This window comes from Hippopotamus amphibius, chromosome 1 (assembly GCF_030028045.1).
Source record: "Hippopotamus amphibius kiboko isolate mHipAmp2 chromosome 1, mHipAmp2.hap2, whole genome shotgun sequence".
In the NCBI taxonomy this organism is placed as follows: domain Eukaryota; kingdom Metazoa; phylum Chordata; class Mammalia; order Artiodactyla; family Hippopotamidae; genus Hippopotamus; species Hippopotamus amphibius.
The window spans coordinates 135,430,160-135,456,167 of NC_080186.1; the positions used below are offsets into that span (position 1 = coordinate 135,430,160).

At 38.2% G+C, this 26,008-nt stretch overlaps 1 protein-coding gene across 2 annotated transcripts; it reads right to left on the reverse strand.

Annotated features, from left to right (window-relative positions):
* Positions 1-694: 694 nt before the first annotated feature.
* RARS1 (arginyl-tRNA synthetase 1) lies at positions 695-25,894 on the reverse strand. Of its 2 annotated transcripts, XM_057729469.1 has the most exons (16): positions 25,781-25,838; positions 25,212-25,346; positions 23,747-23,881; positions 20,503-20,691; positions 19,496-19,604; positions 18,720-18,820; positions 17,320-17,441; positions 16,055-16,175; positions 14,204-14,333; positions 12,933-13,037; positions 9,362-9,540; positions 8,570-8,679; positions 5,814-5,919; positions 2,142-2,314; positions 1,754-2,001; positions 695-916 (listed from the first exon to the last, which is right to left on the reverse strand). In XM_057729469.1, the coding sequence occupies exons 4-16, from the start codon at positions 20,653-20,655 to the stop codon at positions 807-809; spliced, it is 1,767 nt and encodes a 588-aa protein (XP_057585452.1). In that variant the 5' UTR covers positions 20,656-20,691; positions 23,747-23,881; positions 25,212-25,346; positions 25,781-25,838; the 3' UTR covers positions 695-806. The 2 variants fall into 2 exon arrangements, with proteins under 2 accessions (XP_057585452.1, XP_057585444.1); XM_057729461.1 differs by lacking the exon at positions 25,212-25,346 and having other exon boundaries at positions 25,781-25,894.
* Between the last annotated feature and the right edge of the window lie 114 nt (positions 25,895-26,008).

Below are 26,008 nucleotides of genomic sequence, written 5' to 3' on the forward strand. Positions count from 1 at the left end.
TAAGCTTATTAATTATGTAATGTTTTTTTATCAAATTTGAGAAAATTTTAACCATTATTTCTTCAAATATTTTATGCTTCTTTCTCTCATCAGGGACTCCCATTATACCTATGTTGGTACTTTTGATGGTGTCCTACAGGTCATCTCTTAGGCTCTGTTCATTTTTTAAAAATTTCATTCTAAGCATCAACAGAATTCTTTCTCAGACTGTATAATTTCAATTTGGCCTATCTTCAAGTTCTTTCTTCTATCTGCTCAACTCTGTTGTCGGGCCCCTCTAGCAAAGCTTTCATTTCAGTTATACTTTTCAACTCCAGAACTTCTACTTGGCTTTTTAAAAATAATTTGTCTTCTTATTGCTATTCTCTATTTGGTTAGATATTTATTCTCCAGCTATCTTTTATTCTGTGGACATGGGCTCTGTGCATACCAGTTTGTAAATGGTAGTTAGTCAGAACTCATTAAGATCACATCTAAGCCTCCTTTGAGCTTGGAGACCCTTGGAAACAGCATGGTGCAGTACCATTCATGTTTATTAAGCATTTGTTTTTCCAGAATAAATGGCAATGTAAGCTGTGTTCTAGGGAACTACAGTAGGGCTCAATAAATGGGATGCCTTATTTAATTAAAATTAGTGACAATACGTTTCTTTTCAGAAGCCTAGTTCTGAGAGATAAAGAACCACACGTTCTGTAGATGGTTGACAAATTTCTTTTACTTGTTTTTGTATACACATGATTGTAAAAAAGCAAACAACGCTAATGGTCACTTTGGTAAAAACACACAGTGTTCAAACCTAAGGAGGATTACATTCTTTGGACAGGCTTTATTCCCAGGATATCAAACCCCTTGGCCATGACAGCAGCTACTGCTTCGCACAGCAGCATACGCCACATGTTCACCTTCAATACTTCTCCTGAGGAGACAGAAAAAGACGAATTAATTTTTCTCTTTACAAATCACTATTAAAGAATCTATGTTACTCCTGGATCTTACTGAGAATTGAATAGCCCAACCCATAGACGTTTTGGGGCTTTAACTAGAATCATCTTTACCTTAAACTACAAGGAGAGACAATCTAAGAAATAAAAGTGTTCTGTTCAAGAAATCTGTTTTTAACTGCTAATAATAAAAGAGATACAAGGCCTGCATTGATTAGATTGTAATTTTATCTTTCTTTTTAGAGTTCTTTCCTAGGCTTCATGGTCTGAATTAATTTTGAACTTTAATACCATAATGGTGAGATTTTTTTCCTAATGACGTTTTAGTTCTCGGGCATGACCCTCAGATATGCCTACTTGCTCTATAACACATTATTTCAGTCTATTTCATTAATTATGTAACAGAACAGAGTATAAAGGCTACAAAAGGTTCATTTCCCCCCCAAGGGTAGTTTTCATTATCAAGATCCCAAAGCCTCATTCTGGGACCCTCAGTCACAGTGCTTTTGTTGGAAATGTCCTATTCCTAGTGGCCTTCCAACTGTTTTTCTTTGGAGACTTATGGTTCCATCCCCTGTGCCTGAGCGTGGGGAAACTAGTCAGTTTGGGAATGGGAAGAATTCCATTTATGCCTTTATCAGAGCTAGCTCAATTTTGTCTGTTGTATATAATATGGATTAATGTGTCATTGGGGAAAAGGTGGGGGAGGGAGTTTCCATAAATAAAACAAACTGAAAACCACTCACATCCAACTCAAGTCAATGCCTTGTTGGTGCCCAATCCCCAGTACGACTATTGGATGAGCCACTCACCAGTCTGTCGATCTTTCTCCACACAATAGCAGCTATCATAGAATTCTGTGAAAGTAGTTGCCAGCTCATAGATATAATCACAGAGAGTGTGGAGAAATAAGTCATCTAAAATCTTTTGCAGAACTTCAGGGAACCGCAAAATGCACCGGCCTAATTTCCATTCCTTCTCATGGTCCAAAATGATCTTGGTCTCTCGAGCGGCTTTCTGGAGCATCTCTTCATCAATACTGGCCAGACGTGCAATCGACCTGAAAAATCAGGTAATAGCCATCATTCCCCTCTGTTATACATTCTTCTCCGTTGAAAACATGTAGTAAGAAGCGGCTGATGTCAACGAGAAATGATCATCATTTGACTCAAAATAAAACAATGTTGTACCCACAATTACCTGATTCTAGTGAAGGCATACAACAAGTAAGCTGCCGTATTTCCTCTGTCATCCAGCATTTTGTCAAAGGAGAAGATATAGTCATTCAACCGGTTATGGGAAAGATCAGCATATCTGATACAGCCATAAGCAACAGATGTCTGAGCAGCCTTCAGTTCCTCTGTGGTTAAGACCTTTTGGAAAAACAAAAAAATACTTCATAAGTTACTGATTCCTGCTTTGTCCTCCTGTCTCATAGAAAAAAAAGATGGGGGTAAGTGGCATCTGATGGTTCTCTTTAATCAGCAAACTTAAATAAATATCGATATTGAGGTAGGAAAACATGGACCAATCAACAAAGAAGAGAATAATGAAAATACAGTTCATCAGCTCTGCATAACAAAGAATGTTCTCATGAGAAACTTGATTTTTAAATTATGAGGTGTCAACTTGAATACTTTTTTCCCAATGTATTCAGCAGATGTGAAACTGAAAGCACCAATTATTTTATATCCGCTTCACTCCATAAAAGATTCTAAGGTAGTTTATAGGAAACAAGTATAGTAAAATAAAAACAAAAATTAGGGTCATGTAATTAACTGGAATTAAAATAGCGTGTCAAGAATTGGAGAACTAATATTGTTTTGCTAAATCTGGTCATATACTCTGAAGCACTATTAGGTCACAAGTAAGTAAGGATTTCTGTTCTGGACATGATGCAGTAGCTTGAAGTAGACTAACCCTTCCACAAAAATCAGCTACTTAAAAGCTGAATAAATTAAATGAAACAACAGTCACCAGAGAGCATCAACACAAGGACACCATTAAGACAACCAGCTGGTATGCTATCTGTTACCAGAAAACTTAACTAGGAAGATGACATTATCTAGACCGTCATAATTTTTCATCCACAATGTCAGATGAAATGACTAAAAACCAAGGAGGTGAGGTGGGGGAGGGGGAAATAAAACAATAGAAATAACAAAAACAACGCAACAGCAACTTTAAAGTCTGGAATTGTTTAAAGAATACATATTAATTACAAAGGGGAAAAAGAGTAACTTTACAGTGGAGAAAACTGATAGTATCACCTTAACAAAGTGATCAAAATTAATATTAACAATCATGAGACTTAACATCATGTGCCTCTTGAAATAATGAAGTGAGAAGGACTCATAACTTGAATTTAATCACGAGGATATACCAGATAAATCCAGCTGAAGGACATTCCACAAAAAACCTGACCAGTAGTCAAGATCATGAAAGTCAAAGAAAGAGCAAGGAACTGCCCAGGTTAAAAAAGGTTAAGGAGACATAAAAACTAAATGCAACATGTGATCTTGGACTAGAAAAAAGGACATCTGTGAGACAAATGGCAAAACTTGAAAAAGGTCTGCAGTTTAGTAAATTGTATTATAGCAATGTTAATTTCCCGATTTTGATAAGCTATATTACTATTTGGGAAAGCTAATATGGGAATTCTTTGTACTATTTTACAAATTTTTATATGTTCAAAATTATTTCAAAATGAAAAGCTAAAAGAAAACTATGATTAAGGTATTCAAAAAATTAGAAGCACAAAACAATGAAAATGCAAAATTTCAACAGACATTTGGAATATAGAACAGCAAAATATCTGAAGTAGAAAATATTCAAAATAAAGCACGGAGAGAAGAAAAGTGGCGGGCAGCAGGGGGGGAGTGAAAGACACTTTAGGACACAGTCAAAAGTTCTAACATAATATTTGTACTTAGAATTCCAGAAGAGAATGGGGCAAAGATGCAATATTTCAAGAGATACGGCTGAGAACTTTCCTAAACTGATGACGAAACCAACCCGCAGGAAGCTCAGCAACTCCCAAGCAAGATAAGTACAGAGGAAAGAAGGAAACACCCTACCTCCCTCTCCAAACCACACCTAGGCAACAGAAAGACTGCAGGAGGAATAAAGCTCACAGGAAAGGGTAAATATGTGGATAGATAAAAATGAACAGACGCTCTAAAACAAACACTGTACAAAAGACCCAAATAGACCCTTCACAAAAGATACCCAGATGGCCAATAAGCAGTAGTCAACATAATTACTCATCAGAGAAATGCAGATTTTAACCACAGTGAGATACTAATACACATTTACCAGGAAAGCTAAAATAAAAGACTCACAAAATCAGTCATGGTGGAAGATATGGAGCAACTGGAATAATCATGTTAGTGGTGGGAGTATACAACGGTTACAACTCTCTCCTTGGCACAATTTTTAATACAGTTAAGCATAAGCCCACCCTACAACCCACCAATGCCATTCCTAGATATACATCCAAGAGAAAAGTGCATGTAGCCATGCTGTTCATGTACCCACTGAACAGCAATGCTGAAATTAGCTTCTTATTCATAATAGTCAACAAACAGAAACAACCCTCATGTCCATCAACAGAAGAAACATAATGCTATTATCTGGCAATAAAAAGAAGTGATACACCTGAAAAGCAGAACACACTTTATGATTTCATTAAGTTCTCAAATAAACAAAAGTGATCGATGGTGATAGGAAGCTTTCTGGTGTGATGGAAATATAACTTGATTGGTTGGTGTTACCATGTGTGTATAAAAATTCATCAAGCTTTATATTTTACTGTATGCTAATTAAAAAATACTAGCTGAAATGGCCAAATGAGTCAAAGCAGTTTTTGTTAGCATGCAGACTAAACAAATTGATTAGGTGACTAAATGTTCTACTTTTAATCTGATTGTACCACTTGTGCCTGGGCCAGGACTAAAAGGCAAAACCATTCTGGAGATACCAACTGGGTATACTTGATAACCACCTACTGGAAATAGAGAAAAAAAGAATTTTATATTTCACTTTGCTAACAGTGGAAAGGGAACAGATGGGAAGAATGCAGCCTTCCAGCCTACCTTCATGCTCTCTGCATTACCAGTGGTCTACCCAAACCAAAGCTGAGAGTGTGCCTTCAAAGATCCTTTTTTTTGTTTGGCGCTTTCATGTCTACCTTTCATCCTATTCTGTGTCTCTTTCTGTAATTTTAGTCTTCTGTTTATAGTAGTTATGTTTATTCCAAAATACCACTTGACTTGCCAGAGAGTAAAAGACCTAAGACTCTTTGAATCTCAATCCTTGACCTCTGTTATTCCCATCTTAAAAATTTTTTTGTTGTTTTTTTCACTTCGATGCAGTTCCTACAAATTCCACACAAATCCAACCACAGTCCTTTCTAGGGCTACTATGAGAGCCCATCATGTTGCCTACTCTGAGGGCTCATCAGAAGCCTCGGGTGGTAGATGTTTACTGCTATGATCACTCTACAAATGCTCCCAGAGAAAGCAGCTCAGCAGATGTACACGGTAACGTAGGCTGTTCACTCAGACCACCTCAGTCTTCAATATTCTCCCATCACTGGTTCAAAGCAGTGACAGGTACACTGCCAACGAGAAGCAGAGATTCTATGCCACATTAACAAAGGAGCAAAAGGCAATGGCCTTTTGTAATAGCCAAGAACTATATTTTCACCATAAATACTCAATTTATGAAACAAACTGTGCAATAAAATCTTTGTAATATAAGCCTGTCAGAAGTGGACTGACTCCTTATAATCCTTCCCAGTTCTCTCAATAAAAACAAAAATGAAACAACACAATGCATGCTACACAATATACAAATAAGTCTTTGGATTACCTTGTCTCTTTCTTTTTCTTTCAATTTGTCCATGGAGCGTTTTAGTCCTTCTTCCAGAAGGTCCATGAGGCGCACTGTTTCACCTGATCGTGTTTTAAACTTCTTCCTAATAAAATTTAAATGTCCTAATTAAATAGATTTTGAAGCAGACCTTCCAACTTAAAAATCTTTGAAAGTTAAGGTTTGACACTGCCTTATTCAATTCACAACCAGAGAGGATGCCAAAAGAAAGTAGATATTTTCAAGTGTCTTTTTATAACCCTCATCTCCAAGCACTCTATGCTTCAGGCTCCTAATAGCATTCTCTACATATTCACCTTTAATACATTCTGTAAAAGGGAAAGAAAGAAGACATCTGTTAACTTGTTCATTTTCCTGAACAAAAAGTTTGGCTCAATTGTTCTATCTTCTTAGAAAATTATTAGTTATACTTTTGCTTCTAGAATTGCTTGGGAAATAAGTAATTCTTAACTGGAATCTTTCTTGCATTTCTCTAGATAGTAATTCCACTTGTTCAGTGGTAACCAATCCTAGAAGCATATCAGAATCAGCCTGAGAACTTTAATATTGGATGCCAGGGCCCCATTCATACCCACTGAAATCAGAATCTCTGTGAATAGGGCAAAAGTACTGATAAGCACTGCCTTGGACAACTGCACTATTACAAAGCATTTCAAGAAAACTGGATTTTACCTATTAAATAGAAGTTTGCAAGATACCAAGTATATAATGTCTTTTTCTTTCTTTCTTTTTTAAGTTAAAAAATATCCTTCAATCCGAACAATGGTACAAATAAAGCATGCTTTTCTAACACAAAGTCTGCCAAAGTAATTGTGATGCTTCCTGTTAAAGTTATATGTTCAGAGTTGTCTTAAAAAGGATCATCTTGCCCTTTATTACAGAATTAAAACTCCTCTATTATTCCAAAAATACATTAAATACTTTCATGGCTTTCCTTTTGTCACCCTCTCCCCTCCTTGAACGTCCAACAATTTGCAGACCTTCTATGTGATGAAATGATATCCACCATAAAGCCTAGCCAAAATGCTAAGAAAGACTCCCTTAATGTCTCCACTTTGCAATAACTGGTCTTTTCCATTACTCCCTACCTGCACCTGCCTTGAGTTTTTGTTTCTTTGTGTGTTGGTCTACTCACTCCTCTGACCAGTGGTTCTAATAAGAGGGATTCGAGGCTTCCCTCATGACGCAGTCGTTAAGAATCTGCCTGCCAATGCAGGCGGCATGGGTTTCAGCTCTGGGCTGGGAAGATCCCACATGCCGAGGAGCGACTAAGTCCCGTGTGCCACGATTACTGAGCCTGTGCACCACAACTACTGAGCCCACATGCCACAACTACTGAAGCCCATGCACCTAGAGCCTGTGCTCTGCAACAAGAGAAGCGACCGCAATAAGAAGCCCGTGTACTATGACAAAGAGTAGCCCCAGCTCTCCACAACTAGAGAAAGCCTGTACACAGCAATGAAGACTTCCAACACAGCCAACAATAAATAAAATAAATTTATAAAAAAAAATAATGAGGGATGCATATCTGAATACCAAATGAACTTTCAAAGACAGATGCCTAATACCCACTGTAGACCTAATGAGTCAGTAACTCTCCTGTTAGGGCCTGGCATGTGTATTTTAACAGGCTCCACAGGGAACTGCTCTGCTCCAGATGAAAGGCTTCTTCAGGAGGAGGCCACGTTTTATGTTCTCATCATGGAGCAGCCAGCTATGGGTGCACCCATGCAGCACCCAGCCAATGCCATGCACAGCAGGTGCTCAACAAACATGAAGATGACCAAATAAAATGATACATTATTTACTGTAAAAAGCCTTACAACAGAAAAATTCACTAAAAAATAGACGGCAGAATCTGAGCATTTTAATGTCAATGTTTAAAACATGGTAGACTGCCACTGGCTACCTATCACTGATATTAGTTTTCTTTTTCATGGTGTAGGACACCATAATTACATGATACTGAATGCAGAAATACAATACAACCAAAAAAAGAAGAAAAAAATCCCTTGGCCATTACATGATACACAAATGCCAATATATAAAGACTGGTGATAAATATCAGACATAAAAAGTAACTGTGCTAATTTTCTCCCAACTGTAGGAATAATTATCTAAATGTTAGTCAAAGAAAAAAAAATAGGTAGGAAACTAAGATGCTATAAAGCAATACTCAACTCATAGGTTAGTTTTTCAGCACTTAGAACCATGAACACTGTAATAAAGACCTGGTGTCTTCTAATTACAAAAAAAGTGCAGCTATACAGAAGAGTCATATGTTGCAATTAAATGTCTGATCTAAGGTATCTGGTCTCCATATAATCTTGTATCTAAAATAAATACCCTGACACCCCTAGCCTGCCTTTTATATGCTTAATTAGGGCTTTTGTACATTGGCTTCTTAAACATCTTAAAAACATGAAGTTTTTAGAAATATCACCCACTTTTATGTAATGGCAGTATTTAAACTGTGTCATCAAATATAAAATGATATGGTAATTAAATAGCTAAGCGATCCCAAAACAACATTAAATGTAAGATGTTAAAATTTCTCTAAATCCTTCCTAAAAGGCTATGTTCGCTGGCAGTGATAAGACACAGGTACAAAACAGCTCACAGTGTGTACACCACTACAGCATATGTAGACAATGATATCAAATGAAATATAGCCTCTTTCAAAGAAAGCTGTGGGTCAGCTATGTCATTACCACCTTCAGATTTTCCAGACTTACTTGTCTTCCCCCAGCACCACACCAAATCCAGCATGAGACACTCGAGTTACTTCAGGGTCATACCAACCAATCATTTGAGCAGCACCAAATACTGTCTGGAAATGTAAAGACTACAAAGAAATAGAGAAAGTTACTTACTAAACTTTCTAATTAAAAAAATAACTTAGGGACTTCCCTGGTGGCGCTGTGGTTAAGAATCTGCCTGCCAATGCAGGGGACATGGGTTTGATCCCTGGTCTGGGAAAATTCCACATGCCGTGGAGCAACTATGTCCGTGCACCACAACTACTGAGCCTGTGCTCTGCAACTACTGAAGCCCGAGTGTCTAGAGCCCATGCTCCGCATTGAAGAGTAGCCCCTGCTCACCACAACTACAGAAAGCCCACGTGCAGCAATGAAGAACCAATGCAGCCAAAGTATATATAATAATAATAATAATAATAGTAATAATAATAATAAAGAAAATATTTTAGAAAATGACAAAGCTCTTCTGCTTAGGAATAAAGATTTGTAAAATTCAAATAACAAATCTTGTAAGGCAAGTAAAGTTATAAAGGCTCTTCTTTATTCCTTATATATGAGAAAAGGAATAAAGTTTACAGAGACAAGCGGGAAAGCTGAGAAGTGTACAAGTTTGGCCAAATCCAAACCGTGTTCTTTCTCTTATATTACTTTTCTGAATTTTTGTCTTTGAGGAAAATTTATAGAGTCTTACAGTGCCAAATACTTCACCATACTGTCTCACCTCCAATCGGCAAATGTAAACATATACAGATCTACAAACTCACTTACTTGTCCACTGTCCACCACATAGATGATCATATCTGCTTTTTCCTCAAATAGTCTTTGTTTAATAGCAGCCAGGTCAGATGTATCATAGGTATAACCTCCATCTGATTTTACTATGGTTAATGGTACAGAACATCCTGGAACAAACACAATCTTTCTGCCATCATCCACTTGCACAAATCCTAAAAGAAAAAAAAAACTTTATTAATAATGTTTAAAGAATCTTAAAGGAATATAAATGCTTAGCCATTATAGGTTATTTAATAGAGAGCTCAAAAAATCACAGGGTTTTTTCCCTCAACGTGACCTAGTATGAGCCTTGAGAAATGGCTACTGTCAAAGCTGTCTGGGCACCCAGGGTGTGTTCAGGGTACAGGTGAAATATCCTGGCAGTTTTTTGGACTAACACTACACTTGGCTCCCTAACTCTTCATAAAGCATCTCACTGGAGCCCACCTGCTCAGCAGACATAGAATATGGAAATCTGTGCTTTGTTTTCAAGCTGGAGTCATAGCCTTCCTTTGGGAGAAAGATGCAATTTCTATCATTACCTCTTAAAATGTATTCATTCATTTACAGTTTTAAAGTTAAAACTGGGGACTTCCTAGGTGGCACAGTGGTTAAGAATCCACCTGCCAATGCAAGGAACACAGGTTCAATCCCTGCCCCGGGAAGATAACACATGCTGCAGAACAGCTAAGCCCGTGAGCCACAACTATTGAGCCCACGTGCTGCAACTACTGAAGCCCATGTGTCTAGAGTCTGTGCTCTGCAACAAGAGAGGCCACTGCAATGAGCAGCCTGCACACCACAATGAAGAGTAGCCCCCACTCACTGCAACTAGAGAAAGCCCGTGTGCAGCAACCAAGACCCAACACAGCCAATTAAATAAATAAACAAACAAATAAATAAAAAAGTTAAAACTGTAACAGAGTTCAGGAAACAAACATGGCAGGATTTAGCATTTGGAATGATTAGTGAAAAGGGAAAACAGAATCATGTTCACATACTCATGAAAAAAGGTAAAATTCTTGGATGCGAGAAGGGTCAGGAGAGTAATGATGGTAAAACAGCTTTGAGTGTGTGCTACTATGTGCTAATAAATACTATGCTGTCTTTAATTCTTTAATTCAACCTTCACAATAACTCCATGCAGTAAATACTATTATTACTGCTTTTTTAAAAAAACTTATTTTATTTATGGCTGCGTTGGGTCTTGGTTGCTGTGCACAGTCTTTCTCTAATTGCGATGAGTGGGGGCTACTCTTCATTGCAGTGCATGGGTGGGCTTCTCATTGTGGTGGCTTCTCTTGTTGTGGAGCACGGACTCTAGGTGTGTGGACTTCAGTAGTTGCAGCATGTGGCTCAGTAGTTGTGGCGCATGGGCTTAGTTGCTTTGCGACATGTGGCATCTTCCCCGCCCAGGGATCGAACCCATGACCCCTGCATTGGCAGGCAGATTCTTAACCACCATGTCACTAGGGAAGGCCCTTTGTTTTGTTTTTAACACTTTAGGAAACTGATGTTTGGTAAGGTGAAGGTAATATAAAATGCTAGTTAAAAACAAATTCTGAACTGACTGCCCCGGTTTGAATCTCGGACTTATCACTTATTAGCTATGTAATCTTGGGAAGTTACTAACTTCTCTGTACTTCTTTTCTCATTATTAAAATTTCATTATCTTAAATCTACAAATAACATGCTGGAGAGGGTATGAAGAAAAGGGAACCTTCTTACACTGTTGGTGGGAACACAAATTGGTGCAGCCACTATGGAAAACAGTATGGAGGTTCCCCAATAAACTAAAACTAGAGCTGCCATATGATCCAGCAATCTCACTCCTGAGCATATATCTGGACATATAATTCAAAAAGATGCACGTACCCCTATCTTCACAGCAGCACTATTCATAATAGCCAAGACCTAAATGTCCATCGACAGATGAACAGGTAAAGAAGACATGGTACATATATACAATGGAATACTACTCAGCCATAAAACAGAATGAAATAATGCCATTTACAACAACATGGATGGACTTAGAGATTATCATACTAAGTGAAGTAAGTCAGGAAAAGGATGACAAATACCGTATGATATCACTTATATGTGGAATCTAAAATATAACACAAATGAACCTATTTATGAAATAGAAACTGACTCACAGAGAAGAGGCTTGTGGTTGCCAAGGTGGGGGCGGGGGGGTGGTGGTGGATGGGTGGGAGTTTGGGGTTAGCAGACGCAAACTATTACATATAGGATGGGTAACACAGGGTCCTACTGTACAGCACAGGGAACTATATTCAATATCCTGTGATAAACCATAATGGAAAAAAACATGAAAAAGAATAGATATATACACACATACATACACATATATATAAAACTGAATCACTCTGCTGCAGAAATTAACACATCATAAATCAACCATATCTCAATAAAAAAATAAAAAAAAAATTCATTATCTTAAAAGTATGGTCCCCAGGCTCCAGGCTGTGATTAATAATTACCACTTCTCATTCAAGGAACCAAGTTTCCTTGGAGTATTAGATTGGCTGAATCCAGATCTAAGGCAAATGGTCAAAAAACATAAAATATATTAAACCTAATTTACAATAATGCTAAAAATAAATAAAAAATCTTCCAGTTGTCACATGTGGAAGATACTAAGAAACTAATTTATTATTCTGAAAATTGCTAAAGAAAGAAAAATAAAGGACCAAGCATTTATACTGTGTCTTCTATGAACTGTACCTTAGGATAACGAAAATGATTACATGATAAAATTCTGCACAGGAGAATTCTAGGTAACAAACAAAGGAATGACAGAATGCTACCATTTTCCAACCTCTAATGAAATGGAACAAAGTCATGACCATCAACAGCTGCTAAAACCACTAAGGGAAAGTCTAATGGAGAAATTAAAGGATAGATCAAGCTAACAACACCTGAACCCACTAATTCATCTTAACATCATAAAAAGAGAGCCAACCAATAACTGGCATTCTTGCAAATAAACAAGACAAAACAAAAAAGGGAAGAAAACACAAACCAGAATTTAATCAAGCCTCCAGAAAATACAGATAGAGGAATCATCACATAACACCATACAGGCATCTCTGTAAGACAAACGGCCTAGTTTCTTCAACAATGAGAAAAAAGGGTGGGGGTAACTAAGAGATACCTATGACTTTCAGAATTTATAGTAAACAAATGCAATGTGCAAACTCTGAAAAAAAATACTCATGATTAAAAAAGACTATGAATCAACTTGGGAAATTTGAACTCCTGACTTGCTATTTAATATTAAGAAATGATAGTCATGGAGTGATACTGGTATCGTGGTTTTGGGGTGGGATGAAGGGCCTGTTGTTTCAGAGACAAACCAAAGCAGTTATAGATGAAATTATATGATATAAGCAGTGTATATAGGACGGTATAGACACAATAAGGTCAGCCTGTATTCATAATTAAGTTGGGTGACAACTACATGGAGTTGTGGGTCACTATAACATTCCTTCCGCTTTTGCCTATGTATGAAAATTTGCATAAAAATGTTAAAAAAAAAACTTACCTCTATCTTCAAATTCCTTTACAATATCATTCATCCTATCTTGATAGAAGGATTCTCCCCTCTCTATTAAAGAGATGTCCAATGCCTCATAGATTTTATTAAACTCTAGGGAAAAAGTCACCAAACAAAGAAAACATATAATTTGAACAAATAGGAAACATGCATCTTACCTTAAAAGAAATTTATTATTTAACTGAAACATTTGGAAGGAAGTTAATTACATTAAAATGTATGATACAGAGCATTATATACACACTGCCATTTTGAAAATGTGGAAAGAATATAGCAAGATACACATTGAAATTATGAACAGTGGGTAGGAATACAGATAATGTATTTCCTTTTTTCCTGTCTACATTTATTTTTTTCCTAAAAGGAACAAATACCTCGTGTAATTTTTTTTTTTAATTTACTCTTAGAGAATGTAAGTGAGAAGGAAAAAAGAAAAGCCTTTCCTATTTGGAGATCAACTGTTTACCAAATTTTCTTATATAGTTTTATCTAATTTGTACCATTTATCTGTTTGTCTAGCCACGCATTAGTGACACAAGATAACCTACAGCAGTACAACACATTTTACTGCCTAGCATGGCAAAACAGTCATCAGCCTTTTCCAAAGATCTACTGGCTATTCTTGTTCATTTCTTTCTTTCTTTTTTTTTTTTTTAAAAGTCTTTTATTTATTTATTTATTTTTGGCACACAGCCTTAGTTGCTCCGCGGCATGTGGGATCTTCCTGGAGCTGGGATCAAACCCGTGACCACTGCATTGGCAGGCGGATTCTTAACCACTGCGCCACCTAGGAAGCCCTTGTTCATTTATTTCTCAAAGTAACCTTTCAAATTATGTTGTCAAGACTGAACACTTGGAATTGTCTTAAAACCACAAGTGAATGTGGAGAACTAGGGGACTCTGCATGATGCTCTATCCAAACGTTCTACTCCATCCTGTTGTGTATTTCCCTTCATTTTAGTCCTAAACATGGACAGACATATTCCTAAGTATTTTAATAGCTTTGGATGCCACTGTGAATAGCATCTTTTTCTTTTCTTTCTTTCCTAATTTTTTCTGACTTCTAAAAAAGTTAAATTTTGCACATGCCTGTCTTTACAAACTTTCTTTGTAGTTTTGATTTCAGAAAATACTGAAGAAAAATAATCTATTTGCTAGTCCTTGAAAATTTAACATGTCATTCACAGTCAATTTTGAATAATCAAGAAACTATATGCAATAGTATCTGATGGATGAATGAACAAAGCCCAGAAACTCACCTTGGCGGGAGACATCACAGATAAGCTTCCAAGCTTTTATGATGTCTGGATCTTTACTCTGAAGCAAAACAACACACTGATATGCTCGCTTCTTAAACTCCTCCTCGGTATCAAATCTCTTCTTGGATTCCTGTGTTTAAAAAAAAAAGGTAAGGTAAGGTTTGTAAACAGTCAGCCCTGTATTTCTAGATTAAAAATTTGTACATTTCTCAAAAAAAGACCTAGACAAACCCCACAAAAAAACCAGAGTGAGGAAGTAAAAATTTAGAACACCAGAACAAGTGCTCTATCTTAACAGTCAAAGAATATTGTTACAAATGAATGTGCCAATAAAACCCTATTATTTCCTCTGAAATAAATTTTCTTAAAAATATAAAATTCTCACCACAGTGCTACCCCTACTTTTCCAATTTGCACCAATGCTTGTGTTCCAGGAGAGTAATAATGAACAGCTAACAGATGAGGCTGAATTTTCCTGGCTCTATTTTTCATTCTGGATGAGTAATTTTTTTGGTAATTAAAAATAAAATTGCTTCCATTGTTTTATATCTATTTTGAAAGCAACACATGCTTATTAAAAAAAATTGTTAATCCCACCCCAAACTAACCAGCAATAACATTTTGATGGAAATTCTAGACATTTCTTTATAATTACAGATCTATGTGTTTTTTAAAAACTGGAAATATATGGCTTTTCTTTTACCTTGGTTTTAAAATTTACCAACATATTATAAACATTTTATCACATTAATAGATGTGCCTCGAATAGCACTGACATATATACACTACCAACTGTAAAACAGATAGCTAGTGGGAAGTTGCTGTATAACAAAGGGAGATCAACTCGATGATGGGTGATGCCTTGAAGGGCCAGGACAGGGAGGGTGGGAGGGAGTCGCGCCTGCGGGAGGGATGGGATATGGGGATACATGTATAAATACAGCTGATTCACTTTGGTGTACCTCAAAAGCTGGTACAAGAGTGTAAAGCAATTATATTCCAATAAAGAGCTTAAAAAAAAAAAAAAAGATGTGCCTCATTATATTCAGTGCACAGAATCCCAGTAGATGATAAGTTATTTCACCCATCTGATGATATCAGTAAACAGTTTATTTTCAATTTTTTCATTAGAAAATACATACCAAACGACAAAAAACTCCAAAAAACCCCATAACAACCAACCAAAAAACCCACAAATGTTTACTTTTTACTTCAGTAATTCTATTCTTGGGACACTGTCTGTCATAAGAAAAGTTTTAAAAAGGAAAAAGACCTACATGTATGAAGTTACTTACTGAGCTCCTCCAAAATGGGGGGAAAAAAAATCCAACAATAGGAAGTAATATAAACTTTGGTACACAAATCCAAAATAATGTGCGGTCATAAAGTAACATGAGAGTTGGATAAAATGTTTAATAGGCACAATACAAAAATGATATTATAACCACAAATGATATAATAAATGTTTGTATATGGATAAGTTAAGAAGTCACACTGATTGATTTAAAATTATAGTTTATGGTAAATTTGTCTTTAAAAAAACTGTTTATACATACTTAATAATGCTTTCAAAAAATATAAGATCAAGATAACAGCATCAAAAAATTTTAAATATTAAAATGTATTTTGACTAACAAACTCCTAAATTCACTTAAGAATGGGTAATGTGGCAGAATTAAATTTTTAACATACATCAATTAAAAAAGCAAACAGAGGAACAGAGCATAAAACAGAGTTTAGCAACTTTTATACCACAGTAGCTTCAAGTACCGTTTTAAACTCTCTAAGGAAAACAAATAATTGTGATTAATGAGAAACACACAAATAATAGAATAATAAATGAAATCAAACCTTATAAAAAGCCTGAAGATCCCCAATGGGAGGTGAAACTGTTAGGTAATCTGGAAATTTGTCTTGCAGGTGAGCAATGAGCATGCCAAACTGGGTTCCCCAATCTCCTACATGGTTTAATCTAATACCAAACACAGAACATAAATCACTTAAAAATGATAAACATGGCTAAATTAGAGGAATTATATTCCACTGGGAATCACTAACATTAAGTGCTGGTACATCACGTTTAGTAACATCTTTTTACGGAGGTGTTTCCTCAACTGGTCTGAGAGGCAAAGACAAGGTCTGTTACGTTTAGCAGTGCATACACAGAAATGGAGGCTGCAAATAGCAGGCCTCCAGGATTTGCTGAATGAAGTTCCCATCAATGGACTGTGATCTGTTTCTTGTGTAGTTAACTGGGACAATGGCAGCTGGGCCAATGTTGGTCATTACCACAATTTTATGAAAATTTAACTTTTCAAGTCATTATCTTAGTGTAATTAGTGGTTCCCAAATGTTGATGGACAAAATTCTTTCAAAATATGTCAATCCAACCACTTCTCATTCCTCACTGCTTCCATCTAATCTCAAACCACCAGATCATCTCTTAACTGGATTATTAAAACAGCCTTCTAATTCATCACTATAGTTCTCCTTTATTGGCCTAGCTTCACTGAAACCGGAGGAATAGCTAATTAGATTATATAGCCTACTAACTAAGACTTTCCGATAACTCCCCTCTGCACTTAATAAAATCCCAATTTCCTACCATGGCCTACAAGGCCCAGCACAATGTGTTTCCTGCTTACCTCTCCCACTAGAATATAGACCCCAGTATACAGGAGGCACTCAAGAAATACTTGTGAAGGAGTAAGTTCAATGTAGGAAAGAGGATGAAACAAGTTTCTTAGCAATGATGAAGTTGAAGAAAGATTAAGTATGCTTTTTTAAAAAAAAAATTACTTGTGAATTTTAAAGATCTCAAATTAGAGCCATTAAAAGTGAATGTAAAATAATAAATAGATCTAAATTTCAAAAAAAAAAAAAAGAAAAAGAAATACTTGTGGAACAAACGGGGGAGCTTTTGCTTGGTTCCACCTCCTACCCCAAGTCTTAAAAGCTATTAGTCCAGAGGACGGGCCAAGGACATAATTTAAAAGCCTTATGGGTGACTACGAAGCAGAACCACACTTATGAATCACTGATTTAGTGAGAGATTCTTTCTCCAGTGACGTTTCCTCTCATCTGCAGAAATCTCCAAAGAAGGCAAAGGTACATACCGCAGCACGCTGTAGCCTGCGAACTCAAAGAGGCGGCACATGCTCTCTCCTATGATCGTGGACCTGAGATGGCCTACGTGCATCTCTTTAGCTATGTTGGGAGAGGAAAAGTCAACTACAACCTAGGATAAAGATTTTTTTAAGGGTTATAAACATTTTATTCTGCTAACATTCATTAATAACTTTTAATAATACACTTAAACAGTAGCTTGAATGATAATTTAACTGTGTTAGGTTTTCTAATGTAACTGCTCATTATTAACTGAAAAATAATTTGTTTAAACACGTTATCTATCCTCTATTTCAGAGATAACTCATAAATATCAGTTGGCTACCTCAAATGCTTTATGGAATGAAAAGAAAAATCACACAGCAATCAAGACCCAGGGGAGGACTTCCCTGGTGGCGCAGTGGTTAAGAATCCGCCTACCAGGGAGGAAAGCTGGCCACTCTCCACTCAAAATCAAATGGGCAGCCCAGCCTGGGACCACAGGAACCCAAACACCGTTGGCCAGATGTGGGGCTCTCAAAATGATTTCCATGAAACTTAATCGACGTGTTTCCATTCCTCCCCCGTGAGTGCAGCCCAGCTGGGCCTTTATTCCTCAACAGGAGCTGAGGCAGGAGGTAGCATGAAGCTGAGAAAGACAAGGGTGTCACAGGCTACAGCCAGTCTGCAGCCCTCCTGCCCCCTCCCCTGTGACCCAGGGCCAGAGATGGAGCCCACCAAGGGGGCTGGTGCCTATGCAATGCTCACAGACCTTCTGGACTGACCCAAGGAACCTTGTATGGTGCCACAGGACACAGAAGAGTGTCTGTTCCCAGCAGTCCTGTCTGGGCAGGGGAGGAGCAGGGAGTCCGGGTGTTTGTAAATTTCTGATCAATGTCTTTGCAATGAGCCTCTATTATTATTGTAATCTTAAGTCTTACCTTTATCAAGTAAAATAAACAAGTATACAGTGCAAAAAAAGAAAAAAAAAAAAAAAGGAACCCACCTGCCAATGCAGGGGACATGGGTCCAATCCCTGGTCTGGGAAGATCTCACATGCCGAGGGGCAACTAAGTCCGTGCACCACAACTACTGAGCCTGTGCTCTAGAGCGCGAGAGCCACAACTACTGAGCCCACACGCTGCAACTACTGAAGCCCAAGTGCCTACAACCTATGCTCTACAACAACAGAAGCCACTGCAATGAGAAGCCCGAGCAGCACAACGAAGAGTAGCCCCCACTCGCCACAACTAGAGAAAGCCCACGAGCAGCAACGAAGACCCAACACAGCCAATAAATAAATAATCTCAAAATATTAATGATTAAATCTCAATATAAAAAGTGAAAGCCATTCCTAGTTACAGCTAATACAATTCTAATGTATTATATCAATAGAAAATTGTACATATACCTTTTTGTTCTCTCCAATGGCAGGTAGTTTAACCCCATTCACTAACAGGTTTGTCAACTGTTGTGATACAAAGCCTTTTCTTAAGTGGACATTAATAAAACCTAAAGAACAAAAGAGAAGGAAAAAAAACTCAGATATCTCCAATCTTGAGGACTGCTCACCCCCAAAGCCTTTCTCAATTTCACTTATGCTGACTCCAGAGTCTTAGTCTGACTCTGGCAAAATTTTTCAGGCTTCCAACACCACTTGGGGCCTTGGCGTGTGTGTTCTTGTAAGCTTCATTTCAGCATCTATTTCAAACCTTCACCACTCTCCTGAAAGCTTCCTACTTAATTCAGGGCCCTTTCACTCTCAGCAAATGACTGGTTTACCTCTTAACAGAAAAGAGATGATCCTATCACAGAGAATATTGCCATCATCTACTCCTTTTTGCTAACAAAAAACTGAGTCACAGGGAGATAAAGTAACTCACCCAAGACCAGTCTAGTTTAAAACGGCAGTTTCCTAACTCTCAATCTAAGGTGCTTCCATCATCTTGTTCAGTATACAAGTTATAACCCTATGTTTGTATTTAAAATGGTTTTCTTGGGAATTCTCTGGTGGTCCAGTGGTAAGGACTCAGTGCTTTCAATGCTGTGGACCCGGGTTCAATCCCTAGTCAGGAAACTATCAGCAAAATCCCACAAGCTGTGTGGCACGGCTAAAAAATGTTTTCTTATTTCAAAAGGGCTCAGCAATCAATACAACTACTTAAGAAAGACAGCATCATGACATACCAGGACCAGCAATTTCAACTTTTTCAATATATTCATTGTCTGGGAGGTGTTTGATAATGTTTCCAGCAATTTCTCTTGGATTAACTTTCTGTTCCTTGGTTTTGAGCATCTGTAAAACACAAATGATTCATTACAGAACAGGTTTCAGCAAAGTACTAGGAAATGCACTACATAGCATCAGATGCATCTGACATAGGACCCATCAAAAGGCAGAAAAGCAAGAGACCAATGACCTTGCAAAGGGACTGATTAAAGCATCAAACATCAACAGTGCCAGGAGGACAAAGAAATGCCAAAGCCACAGGATCTCCATTTCAAAATGAGTTGCCACACTGTCCAGAACGTTTTAATGAAGACTTTTAAAGTCTTTAGTTATAATGCCCATTTGCAGGATATTTACACTTCTAATTTTCAAATCATGAAAGTGTGCAATATTCAGACGTGAGTAATAAATAGCACCCTTATAAAGTTAACCCCAACGTAGACATGTAAGAATTATCTAGAAAAAAACCTGGTCTCTTTAGATGAAGCCTTTCTATTCAGCAATGAAAAGAAAGCAGAAAGTCCCAAACCAGGGGCAATAAACTACTAACACATTGGACAATGTAGCTATTAAAAATGGGGAACTCTTCTGACTGAATATAAAATACGCGAGCCCACAGCAAAGACACATCTCCATCAAATATGTGATGGAAATGCTGGTTCTAAACGGTTAACTTCTAATCCCTCAACAATAACACACAGCCGTCCTGGACACAAAAGGAAGGAACTGTGAAATAAAACAATACCAACTACTACTCTTAAATATTGAGAATATATATGTATAATTTAAATAGTGCTTTTTAAAAATTAAAAACATACACGCCCTTTCCTCAAGTTTTTCGCAACTGTGGAAAATGTTTTCACTGAGGATATGACAGCTTGCTATTGTTTATATAAATGGTAATGACAATTATAATGCTTAGGAGAATGAAACCACTAAGAATGCTTTATACTAATATAATCACCTGAGAGATGCCCATAGCACTATTACACTGATAGTCCCCAAACTTGGGCTGTTGACTTGGTGTCACTATCAGTGGAGGATTTTCCAAATCTGGATAGGCAGCCTTAATGGCACAGCCAAAGACCTCTTGTAGGCAACTATTGATGTTAAGCATATTTTTAGTTGGTTTGTTCCTCTCTGCTTGAAGACTCTGTAAGAAAAGAATGGAAGTGTCAATAAATTCTAAATTATCATTCAAAATTTTCCCAAATATTTTGAGAAAGCTTCAAATGCCCTGAGAAGAACTGAAAGGTAACATATGCTCATAGTGCAATGCTCTCGTATCGGGGATATGCTGAGAAACATTAATAGCACAAGTCTACCCCACAGCATCTAAGACATGCATATCAAAATGCCCTGAGTACTTTCTTTCTATGGTTATTTTATCAGAACAGAAACTAGCCATAGGAAGTAAGGGGCTGACTGGATTTTTCTCAGCTTCCCTACAGCACTGGGAAAATAACCTAAAATCAGTCCTAAACAACTTCATATCAAATGTTGGAACTGAAAGCTCTATAGACAAAAGCAATAAAGAAATATATTCTCTCCATTAAAATGTTGACCCCTTCAAGGCATGAAATCAAAGAGATAAAAAATGCTGATGGGTAATATATTAATATATCAGAATAACAGTTGTCTTATCTTACTGCTGTTCCCATGTTGGACTACTCCTACCTGCTATTTCTCACTTTCTCTGAAGTGGAGTATACTCATTTAAGATGGTGTAGAATTAATTACCTGTATTACTGCACTTTTCATACCTTCTCCAAATTATCTGTCTGTACCACCAGACTCCTGATTGCAAAGAAAGTGTCTTATATATGGCTCTATCCCTGAACCTAATATTGCACCTGCCATGTAGCAGGTCAAGATGACTGGTGACTGAACACATATGCTCTCAATGGAATACAAATGAAAACACTGCTACACACTAATCAGAATTTTACATCAGTCAAAATGTCAAGGATGTGCAGTACGAATGGCAACAATAATGAAAACTATTATTCGAGTGGCACTGAACTGAGTACTGAGTAATTTGAGTGTCAAGAACTGAGTCAAGTGCTTTATTTATTTCTGTGCATTATCTTACTTCGATATGTAACAAAAATTCAGTTTGTGACTATCGTCACTATTTCCTCACAGGCTAGAGATTAAGTAACTGGCCGAAGATAACAAAGGCAAGTGACAAGGTCAGGATTCAAGGTCAGTTCTGCTGGAATAGAGCATCCACGTTCTATGCTTCCTCATCACCCTCTCTCTCTACCATATGGAAGAAATTATATTCTTTAAACTCATTAAAATATTGATTTAGGTTTTTTTAGTCAATAATTGACTCCCCTGTGATGACACACTCAAAAAAGGGGAAGATATGCTTTTCACAATCTAAAGATTTCCAATAACAAATATACTAAAGTTATTTAGATATGATCCTAAGACCCAAAACCTATTGTAGATAAACCTCAATCTTTCTAATTTTAAAGGTTGGCAGTACCAGTATATATGTAAGGATGTGTGTATGTTTTTGTGTGTATATATGTAAACACATATATGAATCCATTGTACTTCATTTCTGCACCATGCAATTAAGTATTTGATTATAATTACTTTTCTCCAACCTGTCTCATACATGCAAGTCTCTTCTCCCCCAAAATGGTAAGTTCCATGAGGTTACGAAATATTACATATGGTACAAGCTTCTCTGCTATAACTCACAATAAGCATTCTGAAACACCTCACATTATGGAAAAAAAAAGAGAGAGACAGAAGTAAAAAAAAAAAAACACCAAAAAACCACCTAAAACAACAGCCCTTATGAGAAAATTAGCAACAGAAGCAGATCACTCAAACTGTGATTTTGTAATAAGAGCACCATCACACAGCAATCTTAACATTGTCAATGGTGAAAAATGTACCGGTAATTCTAATAAGTACTAAGTAAATATAAGACTTTATCTTGGGGGGAAAAAGTTCAATGGGAGGGGGTATAAGGAATAGTTGAGGCTGCTGAGTTAATGAAAACAAGCGCAAAAATGCCTCTGAGACAACCATCCAACACGTGTTTCTAACTCAGAGCATGTGGCCAAAGTGAGCCAGAGGAAGAGTGTAGGGAGAATGGGCATCTCACACTACTTTTTTTTTGTGTGTGTGTACCTTGTATTCAGCGCTGTCACTCAGCAGGGCAAAGTATCTGTGAAAGAACCAATATGCCTTCCGCATTACACTGACAGAATTCTCCTATCTACTCGTTAGAGCTAGTTCCCATTATGAAAATGTGTCTTAGAATACACTGTACTTCCTTTTGTATCTTTTTCCCTCCTAGCCTCTATGTTAATGCACATATTAGGCTCTTAACAATACTTTTGAACTGAAATAAGTATAACAGGGAAGTGAGTATAAATAAGTGCAGAATGAATGAGGCAATCAGAAAGGTTAGATATTTGGGGAACAATTCTATGGAAAAGGAATTTTGTGATTTTAGAAGATTCAAAGCTATTTCAAGCAGAGGAGATCACAGTAGGTCATAAAAAAGACTTCATGGGAGTGGGGCGGACAGAGCCTAAGATGAATAAATGGTGTAAGCTTTGGTAAAAAGGTATAAGGCCAGTGCAGCCTGGCTGAAAGTAGTACAATTACAGGAGAACAATTATGGGAGTGAGGTCATCCTCTAGGATGTGTCATCAGCAGACCGGAAAGGCAGGCTTTCTAAGAAATTAAAACCCCAGCTGAAGCAAGCTCAATTTTTTGACAAAACTTATAAACACTGTTAAATCATAAAGTTATTAAACAACCAATACAACACAAGCTTCATGGAAAAAAGTGTTCTGAAATACTAAGTGGAAAAAAAAATATGACCTTGTAAAATACAAAAATAAAATTGTAAAATAACCAACTTAAAGCAGAGAAGGATTGTGGGTGTATTTAAAAATATTTTGATTTGATAAAAGCAATTACTTAAAATTAAGCTGGCCAAACACTGAGTACGATGAAACATTTCAAAGGGCCCCAGAAGGACAACAGCAATTTCTCCATTATTTGCACCTAACAACTCAGCCCTAACTTGTCTAATGCAGGGGAAAAGGACAGGGTTTCCTAACTCCTTTTCCCAAACCCCTCAGGGCCTACTTTCAGAATCTTCAATAACGAGGATTTGAAAAGAGACACGATAATTTAAATTGTAGCATAAAACCAGAACTCAGAGTACTTACCTTTCGAAGGATATTCAGCCGATACTTTAATTTAAAATTTTCTTCCCGCAACTGCTCCAAATCTGAAGAAGCTTCTGAACAGCTGCAGTTTTTCAACCGATCAATTTCAGCTGTCAGAAACTTTATCTCTTTTTCCTAGGAAAGAAAAGGGACTTTGTTCGGTCCATCATGATTGGCTCCCATGATGTGTACCATAAACTTTACTTCCTCATTTCCCCTCCTCTCCACCTGGGTGTGGCAAAGGTGAGGGGAATGAAGGACTTTCCATGTGATAAGCTGTGATTTTTCTTCCTTGAGGTTTTTGATGACATTAGCATATTATCCTTGATAAGGAAAAATTAAGCATATATGTTAAGGGGAGGAATGCGAGTGTTAAGCACGCAATGGAATAAGCCTGGGATCGCTTGTTTCTTTTTTGGCTCAAGTGCCTCCCCTTTCGCCTTTTCCGAGACAAAAGGATTTTCCCATTTTTTCCTCTCTGTTTCCAGTATCTTAGGTCCTACACCAGATGTTCTACTCTTAACACCTAAAACTAAAGACATGTCAGTTCAAAACAAAATAAAGCTTCCAACCTAACTGCATTACTAAGGGAGAGATTCCCCCACTTTATTTTTTTAATATATAAAACTGGATTTATTCTGATAGAAAGATAATCATATTAAGCAAACATTCAAACTTTTTCTATTACATTTAACTTTAGGATAAAGGAATTTAAGCTTTGCATAATTCATTGCTAACCAGTTAGTTAGGATTGGGAGAAAAAAACACAGATTTATATTACCTAAAAAAGAAATATTCCCCAAAACATTTGTGGATATTTAAAAAGTCATATTCTGCATAGTAAACATTTTGACCCATTCTCATCCTAATTCATTCTTGTCTTCACCTACAGAATAGGGTTAATATTAGATATTAATTAACATGGACCCCAAGGTGAATTATTTCCTGCAATAATCCAAAACTCTCGCAACTTTCTCCTTCTTTGTTCAACAGCGTGACAGTACAGGCACACCCACAGTGGAGATTCCCTCACTTTAAATGTCGGATTGTTTACCTGGACATACCTACAGGCAAGAAACATTGGTGTAAATGAGCACACATTATGTTCCAGGTACTGAGCTAAACACTTTTCAGAAACTACCTCTATTATTCTCATCACAACCCACTGAGACGGTACTTAGGAGGGTGAGTCAAAAATTACCCGCACTCTGGCTATAGAATTTCTGCAGCCAAAGTATTCCTACAGCCAGAGTGCGGATAATGTCTGACTCACCCTCGTAGATCCCCACAGTGCCAGAGACCACGTGAGGAGGACAGCAGAGAACTTGCCAGTTTACCTGACCAACGTGTGGTGCTGTGACAGTGCATAAAGCAGTTCCTCTGAGGAGATGAGAATACTGAAACCGCTTTCCCATCACCCTCCCACCCCTCCCCACCCGGGCCTGGAGGGCAACAGAACTCTCACTTTCTGACAACCTATGACAGGTCTTCCCCCACGAATGCTGGAGGCAAGAGAGCAAACTCCTGCTTGCTAAGGAACCACTGCGCGGGCTTGTCAGGATTCCTCTGGCTCGGCATCACGGAGAGCGCGGCGGCTGGGCTGCAGAGAGAACCCAGGGCTCCCGCTCCGACCCCACCTTCCCCTCTGCCGGGTCCCGCGCTTCCCGCGAGAGCGCGCGCGTGTTCGCGGCAGGACGAGCACCGGTCGAGGCGGCACTCAGCACGCCTCGCTCCAGCCCCCCGGACACGGTGGCTTGGGGGAGTCAGGGAGAGGGGGACCCTCCACCTCGCTGGGCGTCCCCATCACCCGGGCCTGGGCCCCACGGAGTCCTGCTCTCCTACCCCCGGGAGCGTCCCCGGGAGGGCATCCGCCTCCGAGGCAGAGCAGGCCCGGGTCTCGGGACCCCGCTGCTCCTGTCTCGGGGGGAGCAGGCCGGTCCCCGCCCCGCTGCCGTCGCCCCGTCGCTGCCCGGACGGGAGCCGGGTCCTAGTGCCTCCCTTCCAAACCTCCCCACCAGCTCCATGCGGGCCCACCTGCTGCAGCAGCCGCGCGGAGCAATGTGCAACTAAGCCGTCCATCCTCTCCGCAGCGCCTTACCCGCCAGGTCGCCGGAAGCGGAAGCGACCAGCCCCGCCCGGAAGCGGAACCCCTCCCCCTGTGCCCTTCCCAGCCCCGCCTTGCTGTCTCGTGGCTGACTGGGTGTTGTCGTCGCCTCTGCTGCCCCCTGGTGGAATCGAGGAGACACTGCGGGGAGGAGACAC

Excerpts from the sequence above, each read along its gene's own strand:
- RARS1 (XM_057729461.1), bottom strand. The coding sequence starts at position 25,825 with ATGGACGGCTTAGTTGCACATTGCTCCGCGCGGCTGCTGCAGCAG. Across the intron at positions 18,821-19,495 it reads AGTTGAAATTGCTGGTCCTG|GTTTTATTAATGTCCACTTA; the intron begins GTATGTCATGAT and ends TTTGTTCTTTAG. Across the intron at positions 9,541-12,932 it reads AAAGGAATTTGAAGATAGAG|GATTTGTGCAAGTGGATGAT; the intron begins GTAAGTTTTTTT and ends TTTTTCTTTTAG.